Consider the following 11,247-nt stretch of genomic DNA (forward strand, 5'->3'; position numbering starts at 1 on the left):
TTGTTTCCAGCTAGGAGGGGACTTTGGGATGTTTGTCAGATCCCTAGAGGCTTTGCTGAGGAGAAGACCTTATTTCTACTACTTTCTGCCTCCTGTGCCTTAAGAGTCAAAGAACCTCAGCTGCACCATTTATCAGCTGCGTGGTCCTAAGCAAAGCTTGTTTCCTCTCTGTGCTTCATCTGCTCACAGAGGTTAATTTCTCTGGGCAGTAACAGAGCTTCTGCTACTAAAAGTCTAAATGTCAAACCCAACCGCAGTTCCCTAGGAATCCAAGTGGCAATGATGACATGTTTTATTTGCATGGTACTGGCATCATTTCAAGGGATCCTTACAAAAGCTATGAGAGAAGGTGTTGTATTGCCCATTTTACAGATGAGAAAACCGAGGTCCAAAATCAAGGATTAGTTAACTAGAACCGTGCCTTCAAGCCCACTACTTTTACTTGAAATCATCTGCTTTTTAAAAAGTCATTGCTCATTTAAAAAAAGTAGTTCCACAAAATTAGTTCCTTGTTAAAGATTCAAACAATATAAATAATGCAAAAAGCTATCTTGACTTCCCACCCAATTCCTATTCCTGCCACAGAAGTCATGGCTGTTATCTGGTGTTCCAGCCATCCATGGTCATAGACATATCTGTATATCTATATAAATAGATAATTTTGTTTCATATTTTAATAAAATTTACATGATATTGTACTGTTGATATTGTTCTGAAACTTACTTTTTTTTTAATGCTTGGTCTTAGAGATAGTCCTATAACAGTACATATAGATCTACTCGTCCATTTAATCTACCAAAGGTTATTTCAGAGTGTGACCATAGCACAGTTTATCTAATCCTTTTTTTACTGATGGGCATTTGTTTCCAGTTTTTGGCTGTTGCATTTTTTATATGCTTCTCTGTGCATGTGTTTAAACACAACTCTAGGGCGATGTACAACAGTGGCATCGCTAGGTGCTAGGAAATTCACATTGAAAATATTAACAGATACTGCTAAGTGGTGCTCCAAATGGGCTGCACCAGTTTATATCTCCACCAACTGGTGGGAAAGCCATTCATCACATCCTTGCAAACACTGGATGTGGTCAATCTTTTTATGTTTTACTGGTTTGATTTGTAAAATGATATCTCATCTTACATCCCTCCTCTGTGATTAACAGTGAGACTAAGCATATTTCATATTGTGAATTCCCTGTATATGTCCTCAACCCACTTTTCCATTGACTTGTTGGTCTTTTTATTGATTTGGGGAGGTTTTTATATTCTGTCTATTAACCTCTGTTTTGTAAGCCACAAATATATTCTCCCACATTATTGCTTCTTTTTGGAAACTGTGTCTTTTTTTCATATCAAATTTAAAATTTGTAAGATAGTAAAATGAATTAATCTTTCCTTTCGTGGATGTTGCACCTTGTTTAAGAAGGTCTTCTATACTTCAAGTTATTTATCTATCAGCATATCTGTTTCTAATATTTCATATTTACTCATTTAGCTCTTTAGTTCATCTGGAATTTATTTTGTGCATGGCATATTGTAGTCTCCTATTAGTTGTATTTTCCCCTGTATCTTCCAACTCTGAGTTCTTACTGAAGCTCTGAAGCACTTTCCTTAAGTCTACCCTAGTTCCTGAAATAATTGTCTCCTATTTTTTCCCCCAAGATCCTGCTCCACATGGAAGAAGGACGGCTCACATACGGGGAAAACTATAGAGCAAGGAAGGAGGAACTTCATCCAATAAACTGGTGCAGATAAAAAGCCAGAGAGAGGGAAAGAGTACTTTCAGCTGTGCAGTTTAGGAAGCCTTCTTGGAGGAGGTGGCACTTAAATTATGAGAGGAATGAGAAGTTGTTTAACTCGATTGGAGTGTATATTATAGGAAGGGTGTAAAGCTAGATAAGGTGGGACAGGACATAATGGAGCAAAGTTCAGCAACCTATGGTCCATGAGTTAGATTCAGCTGCCACATTTTTTTTTTTTTTTTTTTTGGCTGCGCTGCACAGCATGCAGGAATCTTAGTTCCCTGACCAGGGATTGAACCCGCGCCCCCTGCAGTGAAAGCGCAGAGTCTTAACCATTGGACCGCCAGGGAAGTCCCCACCTGTTTCTATATGGTGTGCGAGCTAAGAATGGTTTTCCATGTTTAAATGGTTGAAAAAAATCAAAAGAAGAACAATATTTTATGACATAGGCAAATGATACGAAATTTAGATTTCAGTGTTCATAAATAAAGTTTCATGGGAACACAGCCATGCCCACCTGTTTGGGTATTGCCTGTGGCTGCTTCAGTGCTGCAACAGCAGAATTAGGGAGTTGTGGCAGAGCCTGGGTGGGCCACAAAACTGAAAATATTTTCTTTCTGGCTTTTTACAGAAGAAGTTTACTGACCCCTGTTACAGAGCCTTGAAGGCAGGTTGAGGAGTTTGACTCTTATGTGTAAGTCAATGAACTAGGGTGCATTATGATCAGTGCTGTTTTTAGGGAAGATGATAATTTGGGGGGTGGAGATTTGCAGGTGAGAGAGAGAGGCAGGGAGATGCCATAGTGACCTGTGAAACAATGCAAGTAACAAGTATCGGGGTTTCAACTCCAAAAGAGGGAAGGTGGGAAAGGTGACAGATTCAGTTATTCACTAAAGCATCTTTCCTGAGAGCTTTCTGTGGTCTAGGCACCGTTCTGAGAGCTGAAAGATATAAGGTAGAAATGCCCGAGCTTGGTAGCTCTTTGGGTATGGGAAATGAGGCTCTGTGTTCATTTGCTAAGGATGTCGTAACCAACTACTACAGACTGGGTGGCTCAAACAACAGACATTTATTATCTCAGAGTTTTGGAGGCCAGAAGTCTAAGATCAAGGTGACCAAAGCTATGCTCCTTCTGCAAGAGGAGGGAAGGATCTGGTCCAGGTCTCTCTCCTAGCTTCTGCTAGTTCCTCGGCTTGTGGTTGCATAACTCGTCTCCACATGGCAGACTCCCTGTGGATGTATGTATTCAAACATTTCTCCTTTTTATAAGGACACCAGCCATATTGGACTAGGGGCCCACCCTACTCCAGTATGAGCTCATTTTAACTTAACTAATTACATCTGCAATGACTATGTCTGAATAAGGTCACAATTGAGGTAGTGAGGGTTAGGACTCCGACATGTGAGTTTTGGAGAGATGCAACTCAACCCATAACAGCTACCAGAGCCTGGTACAAGGTGCTGTTTGGAGAAATCCCTCTTCTCCCATATTCTGCTTCTGCCCGCAGCATGGAGGGAATTTCTACCTGAGATTCCTCTGTCTGCTTCTGGCAGCTTCTCACTCAGCCCTCCTCTAGGAGGGAGAATTGTCGCTGGGTGGGCCAGTGCCCAGTCTTTTTGTTCACGTCCCCTGGTGGGTGGTGCTGCTGTGAGCATAGCTTCCCTTTGCCTGCCCAGTGTTCCTGCTCTCTCTGTCCCCATGGGAGTGACCCAGCACACAGCCCCTCTTGTTCCAGCTCCTTGCCATGTGGCTGACTGGGACAGCTCATTCCAGGGCTGCTCTACAGATCCAGCCACATCATGTGTCCCTTACAGGGTCACCTGAGTGGGCAGCCCGGGGTCTGCTTTCAGGGTGAGAATCAGACCTGACTCCATAGGATGGAATGTGCAGATAATCAAGATTTACAAAAATAGAGGTGATCGGCGTTCAATAACCACATCAATGAAAAGCCATCAAGAGGAAAAGACATTTTTTTAAAAACAGAGTTCACTTTATTACATTAATTGTATAGACCAAAAGAATAGGAAATGCAGACTTTCTAAATTCTCTTGCTGATTCTCTTGAAGACAATGTCACCCAGTGTCATGGTCTGAAAACCAGAAAAGACATCATGAAATATTCATCTGGTGTTGAATTGTAAATGATAGTTAAGCCCCCAGTATGCTAACATATGTAGTAATTCAAAGACACCTCTGTTTCCTATAGGACCAGAGGAAGGGTTGGCAATCTCTTCTAAAATCCCATGCCGAGTCTTGTTCACTTTACTTCCTCACGTGGAGAGTTGTCCTGCCTTTTACTGAATTCCTTTCTACATCAATGACTGTTAGAGCAAGACCATCCAAACCAGTCCAATCTGATCCTATTTCTCAAAGTTTCATTGAGCACCTACTATGGACCAAACACGTGTTGAGCACCGAGGACAAGTGTATGGGGAAACACCTGGGCATCCAGCCTGGAACTTAGTAGGTAGTGCATAATTTCCCTCCCAAAGCTGTGGAGCCTCTAAAAACATTAGGTTCATTGGATCTGTAAGTTTTTGAGGGCTGCTCCTTTCTCCCCCAGCCCTTCCCTCCTGCTGATTCTCTTGAACAAGACTATGGCAATGGTGTGGGGTGATGTCATCAGGGTGAAAAGGCAGCCCTTTAGTTTCAACAGCAATGAAATGGAACGGAAAGATCTAGGTTTGAACCCTAGTTTTACAACTCATTAGCTGGATGACCTTGGACAGGTCAACCTGTCTGTTAAGTCCCCATCCTGCCTCCCTCACAGGAGAGGAGAGGAATAGGGGTAATGGAGCATATCAAAGACATTGGCCAGGACTGAGTCCAGGACTGACTCCAGGACAGCTTATCTCCCACTGCCCTGCAGGTGCCTCTCCCCTCTGCTGTGAATGTGCTGGGGACCGCAAATTTCACGGTTGACCCTCACTCTCTCCCTAGTTGAGGGATTTCTCCCCTTGAACAGGGTGATGACAGACCCCTTGATCAGTGTTCTGCCTCTGTTACTCCCCAAAATACAACCTGGGGGCAAGGAAGAGCTGGGGGGACACTGTACTATAACTGCAGGAGAGACACTGTACTGTTCACTCCCATATGGGAGATAGGACGTGGCCGACAGCCAGGCACCAAGGGTGAGGTGGCACACACAAACCGGAGTGCCAGATCCATAAGCTGCCATGAAATTGCCAAGAATATGATTCTCCGTATAAATGCCAAAAGGGCAAAGGCGTTTACTGAGTGCCCTGGGCTTGCAAGGCAGATGGAGGCCTCTGTGTTCATTGGTTAGTGATGCAGAAGGGAAGGGTTATGGCTGACAATTACCGCAACGTCATAAAATAGAAAAAGCAATGAAACAGCCCAGCTTTCTGCCAAACCAAGCCTTCCTTGAGCGTGGGTGCTGCATCCATGGGAAGGGTTGCTCCATGAATCAGAGGACCACAGGTGGGAATGAATGGATTTCTGTCCTCCAGCCTGTGAGCGAGACTTGTGTCTACATCCCAGCAGAGTCTAAGAAGTGTGACCTGTGCTGGTGGCTTTGCACGACCCTGTGTCTCCTACTAAGCGCCTCTCCTATCCCATCCTCTTTGGGTGTTGGGGAAGGAAGAGGAGAGGAGACAGGGGATGGCAGTGAGGAAGGAAGGAAGTGGGGGAGGTAGGAGTGGTCGACGCTGACCACGAAAGTGGTGGTGGAAGGACAGCCTGAAGGAACCGGGAGAGGCAGGGAAGCACCAGCTGGGGCCACCAGCAGCACGTGGGGGGCTTGTGGTGAATTGGAAAAGTGTGCCCCTTCCTTAAGACACCATACTTCTCTGTTGGAAAGCTGCCCTAATACACTGCACTGGTTTTATTAGAACAAGATGCCTTGTGAGCATCCACTGCCAGCCGGTAAGAAATGTACAAAGCTCCCCCGTCTACAACGGGGGTTGGCTTCTCCTAGGGTGATGCAGTGTATCACCGTGGACTGCTGCCCTGTGAGACAGATCCAGCTCAGAGGAGCCCTAGCGCTCCCATTTCCTGGCGGCATGATTGCCTCAGTTTCTCCATTCAGAAAATTCAGTGTTGGTGGGAAGATTCGAGATCATGTGTGAAAGCTGCCTGGGCACAGTGGATGCTCAGTAAGATGCTCAGTAAATCTGCTACGAGATGGACCCCCGGCCCCAAGTACAAGGAGCGACAAGCTCAGAGTGTCAACTTACGCTGGTGACTGTGTCACCGTTGAATTCAGTCACGGACTTGATGCCTTTGAGAGTTGTCACCAGTTTATTGTCGCCTTCCAGCTGAACCACCGTCTGCATGGGACAGAAGGAATGGCCTTGGGAGGAAGCGTCTGGGAGGGAGTAAACCTCTCGCTAATGAGGTTGGCTCCCCTGCATAGGTCTCTGCTTGCAGCAACCAAACCCTGTTCTCTGGCTCTGAACAGAAGTGAGGTGCATGTAAGAACTGAAGAAAATGGCAGGGCTTCTTTTGTCAGACTTTTCATCTATGGGATGTGACCTAGGAGTCAGCATAAGACCCCTAAGCTGTCTCAAATCAAACACAAATAAAATTGACTCAAGTCGCAATTCTCCAAGCCAATGGAGGGAGGGAGTGGCAAGATTCAAAATCCTGGTCAGCTGGAAGAACACATATTTTTGCTTTGTATTATATTATGTTATTCCTTCTAGCACCTTCATCTTTCTTCTTGTGGTCTCCTTTTCATGCATCCAGGAAGAGGTAACAGAAACCCAGCATGGAACAGAAGACACTGGCCAACGTTAAAATTTGCCTCCAAAATGGACAATTGTAAAAGGCCTGTGGTAAAACCCATGACAGCCTGCCCCTTACCGTGGGCCGTATAAGAGAATTTCCCTCCTAAAATTTGTCATAGCTTTCCTGACCTGTAATGTTATATCTAGAGAAGCAGAAATCAAGAGCCATCAGAAGAGGTTAAAAAAAAGACCAACAGTTGTGCAGAGACCGATGCACAGAGTTGTCTGGGGTCAGGGGATGCTGGGGGAGAGGAGTGAAGATGGCCACTCAGTGGTACTGGTGGTGCTGGGGTGTGTGGGGTTTCAGGTGGAGGAACAGAGGCCCTTTGTGGGGGGCACCCCCCCGCCTGGATCTCCCTGCCACCGCCTGCCCACCACTCACACATCCCACACCCAGCTCTCATCGCACACCTTAGCCACAGCCCAGCGGAGGTGACACCGCCCTGCCCGCTGCCTTTGCTCTGGGAAGGATGATTGTGCCCATTTCACAGATGAGGTAGCAAAGTCTAGGGGCTCATTGACCAACCCGCAAGGCTTGGTCTGAAGGCCTGCTTGGGTTCTTTGGTGTCGCAGGCACCTCCTTCAGGAAGTCTCTACCCACGACCACCAGCTCTAGGCTCAGCAAAGCCATTTCCTTCAGCTCACGGATGACCGCAGGGCTCTGTTAGGGGTTTTGCACAGACTGCCACTTGCATGTTGCTGGGCCTGGGAGATTCTGAGTCTTAGACTCCTGCTCTGGGCCTGGTTCCCCATACCCTCTATATGGAAGAGCTTGGACTCTTGGGCCAGAGCTCCTCCAGAGGGTCGCAGGAAGCTGGGAGCTTCCCTAAGAGCTGTCTTTGTCTCTCTGCCTCTCACCCCGGCAGTGGGTTCGGAGATAGGGTATCAGCAGTGGGAATTGTGAGGTGGGAGCCTTGAGGGAGGAAGCCTGGGACCAGGCTCCAGGGAACGTTCTGGAAGCAGAGGGTGGCTCGAGGGGGCACCTCCTACCTTGACCTTCTCCCCAGTCAGGAATTCCATCTCGCACTCCTCCCCCAAGGTGAACTCGTTCTGGATCACTTTGGAGCCGGTGACGATGGTGAACTTGAAGTGGTTCCCGTTATGCACGATTTCGGACACCCCCTTGATGTCCTTCCCCTTCTGGATGAGGTCATCAGGTATACCTGGTGGAAAGCACTGGAAGTTTAGAGGTGGGCAGAGGTGGGAGCTGCAAGGTCACAAGAGAAACTCCGTGATGTGGAGGGGGAGGGGAGACGCCGTGTTTTCCCGGAGGCCCCAGCACTTTCTGGAGTCCTGTGAACAATGTGGGTTTTGACCTCTGAAAGGGAAGGTCAGTGGCCTGATCCCATGAACCTGCTATCTTGCCAGTTGGTTTATAAAAAAAAACACACCCCTCTGCCCAGGGGAAGCTTTTCTCGGCTGAGCACCTGCTTCTCACTTGCTCTCCCTCCTCATTCCTACTTTAAAGCCTTCAGACTTTGCTCTTTTGGGTGTAAAGCATTTTGTCCTCCACATTCAGGGGACCATCCAGCTTGTCTCCCGAGCCAGGTCCCCCCGAGAGTGGAAGGGAGCTCTGTATAATTATGCCAGAACGGCAGGCACACACCAGGACTGTGCCTGGCAAACCCATGTCCCCCTATCCTTACCTCCGCCTCTGCCATCGAGGCTCTTGAGGAAGATGGACCAGGAGTCCCTTGCCCGGGGACAGAGCTTTACGAATTTCAGAGCATGTCTGTGTTGTTACATGAATTGAGCTTCATGAAAACCAGGTGCATTGACAGCGGTGGGGAGGGTCCTGTTGCCCAGGTGAGGAATGCAGGACACAGAGAGGTGGCATGACGTGCCCTACAGGAGAAGGTCCTAGCTCTCAGCTTCCCCGAAGCTCCTCCCCTCTTTGTCTTTGCTGTCTTCCCCACCCTCTCCTCTCAGCATCCTTCCTTGTCCCCCTGCCCCTTTGCTCCCTCCCCCTGGAGGACACTCCCCTCCCCCAGCCCCGCAGGGGACACCTGCTCATCTTCCAAGGCTCAGCCAAGGCTTCCTCCCAAGGCTTCCCTTGATGCCCTCCCAGGACCACCACATCCTCCTGTAAGTGACCCGGTGGGGTGGGGGGAAGGGATTTAAAATGTGTCTCCGGGAACTAGTGCCGGCTTCAAATCCCAGCTCAGTTTGGGATTACTACCTGTGTGACCCCGGTTGGGATTACTTCACCTTTCAAGGCCTCAGTTGCCTCAATTATAAAATGGGAAAAATAATAGTATCCAACTCAGAGTTTTTTGGTGAGGCATTAACAGGATGTTGCCTGTCTGGGGCTTAGCATGGGCCCTGATGCTGAGTCAGCACTCAGGACACGTTAGCGCATGCTTGATTGCATTTATTTCTTCTCTTTTTCTCTAAATTGTGACCTTGGAAACGTGGCTCATTGTTACCTGTCGCCGTGGTATCTGCCCAGCACAGCACTCATCCCAGCGTGCGGTTGGCCTTGAATCAAAGTTTGGTAGAAGAATGAATAAATGGGGCTTCCCTGGTGGCGCAGTGGTTGAGAATCTGCCTGCTAATGCAGGGGACACGAGTTCGAGCCCTGGTCTGGGAGGATCCCACATGCCGCAGAGCAACTGGGCCCGTGAGCCACAACTACTGAGCCTGCGCGTCTGGAGCCTGTGCTCCACAACAAGAGAGGCCGCGATAGTGAGAGGCCCGTGCAGCGCGATGAAGAGTGGCCCCCGCTTGCCACAACTAGGGAAAGCCCTCGCGCAGAAACGAAGACCCAACACAGCCAAAAATAGATAAATAAATTAAAAAAAAAAAAAAAAAGAATCCGCCTGCCAATGCCGGGGACACGGGTTCGAGCCCTGGTCTGGGAGGATCCCACATGCCGCGGAGCAACTGGGCCCGTGAGCCACAACTACTGAGCCTGCGCGTCTGGAGCCTGTGCTCCGCAACAGGAGAGGCCTCGACAGTGAGAGGCCCGCGCACCGCGATGAAGAGTGGCCCCCACTTGCTGCAACTGGAGAAAGCCCTTGCACAGAAATGAAGACCCAACATAGCCAAAAATAAATAAATAAACAAATAAATTTATATATATAAAAAAAGAATGAATAAATGAATGAACGAGTGAATGAACAGGGTCACACAGAGGTGGCTTCAATCCAGATCAGACCCTGGTTCAGTGCTCTTTCCACTTGCCTAAGGCGTAGCCTTGTGCAGGGAGGAATAGCACGCGCTTCGAAAGTAACAGAACAGGACCCCTGGTCTGTGTAAAGCTTGGACCGCTCCCCCCATCCAGACGTCAGGACCCCAAAGGGCCACCACGTGTAGGACCAGACCGTCATGGCCATGGCCCCCAGCCTTGGCCCAGCACTCACCGACTGCCTTCATGAAGGCCTCAAAGTTTTCCTGGCTCTGCAGTTGGTACTTGCCGGAGAAGTTCATGGTGGCGACGAAGCTCCCTTCACAGCCGAGGCAACAGCTCTGCTGGCAGGGCTGCCAGCGTGGGCTGATTTATAGGGGGCTCCTTCCCCGTCAGATGTAGGTCATAGGTCAGCCGTTGTCGACTCCTTTATGGCCAGGTTCAAACATTAACTCCTGAGAGCAATGGTCAACGGTTAGAAAAAACCAGGTTGGGCACAGCGGTGATTTGCTCCAATTCAGCAAACCTTGATGAGTGCCAATCAGGTGCAAAGCCCGATGACCCCGCAGCCTTTAAGGTGTTGCTCTCCCATGAAATGTGTGTGTGCGTGTATGTGTATGCATACATACCTACACACGCAGATATGTGCGTATGTATACATATATACGTGGAGATGTGTATGTGTATGTGTGGATCTAGACTTAGACACTCAGAAAAATACCAAAGAATCCCTTTAATCTCAGAATCTCACCTTAGTTACCTTATGATCTCTTCTCATCTTTATCATCACACTAAGTTAATTTTTACCAAGTTATCAGTCCCTAGAGCTGCTTTGTATTCTGGGAATTCCTCACAGGCTCCTCCACCGTCCAAATCAATCTCCTTTTGGGGACTTTCCTGGTGAGCAGTGGTTAAGAATCCGCCTGCCAATGCAGGGGACATGGGTTCGAGCCCTGGTCCGGGAAGATCCCATATGCCACGGAGCAACTAAGCCCGGGCGCCACAACTACTGAACCTCCGCTCTAGGGCCCGTGAGCCACAACTACAGAGCCTGCGAGCCACAACTACTGAGCCCGTGTGCCACAACTACTGAAGCCTGCGTATCTAGAGCCTGTGTTCCGATACAAGAGAAGCCACTGCAATGAGAAGCCCGCTCGCTGCAACTAGAGAAAGCCCGCGAGCAGCAAGGAAGACCCAAAACAACCAAAAAAAAAAAAAAAAAAATCTCCTTTTGGAAGTGTGAAAGGGTACCTTTAAACCAGGTGTGTGGAGATTAAAATGCAATTCATTAGGCAGGGACAAGATAGGGGAAGGAAGGGGCTTCCCTGGTGGCGCAGTGGTTGAGAGTCCGCCTGCCGATGCAGGGGACGCGGGTTCGTGCCCTGGTGTGGGAAGATCCCACATGCCACAGAGCGGCTGGGCCTGTGAGCCATGGCCGCTGAGCCTGTGCGTCCGGAGCCTGTGCTCCGCAACGGGAGAGGCCACAACAGTGAGAGGCCCGCGTACCACACACAAAAAAAAAGATAGGGGAAGGAAGAAGGTAGGACCTGTTGGAGCCCCTGAACCTGTCGGGGCGCTCATGCCTCTGTGTTGGCTTTCACAGGGCTCCCCCTGCCCCTCTGTTCTTCTCC

The 11,247-nt window shown here is 48.7% G+C and overlaps 1 protein-coding gene across 1 annotated transcript; it reads right to left on the reverse strand.

Moving 5' to 3' along the window:
• Positions 1-3,710: 3,710 nt before the first annotated feature.
• Positions 3,711-9,999, reverse strand: FABP1 (fatty acid binding protein 1). The gene is made up of 4 exons (XM_081255023.1): positions 9,852-9,999; positions 7,480-7,652; positions 5,938-6,030; positions 3,711-3,831 (listed from the first exon to the last, which is right to left on the reverse strand). Exons 1-4 carry the CDS (start codon positions 9,916-9,918, stop codon positions 3,781-3,783), a joined length of 384 nt encoding a protein of 127 aa, XP_081111149.1. The 5' UTR covers positions 9,919-9,999; the 3' UTR covers positions 3,711-3,780.
• Positions 10,000-11,247: the final 1,248 nt, after the last annotated feature.

This window comes from Mesoplodon bidens (assembly GCF_964165515.1).
Source record: "Mesoplodon bidens genome assembly, chromosome: 14".
Classification (NCBI taxonomy): domain Eukaryota; kingdom Metazoa; phylum Chordata; class Mammalia; order Artiodactyla; family Ziphiidae; genus Mesoplodon; species Mesoplodon bidens.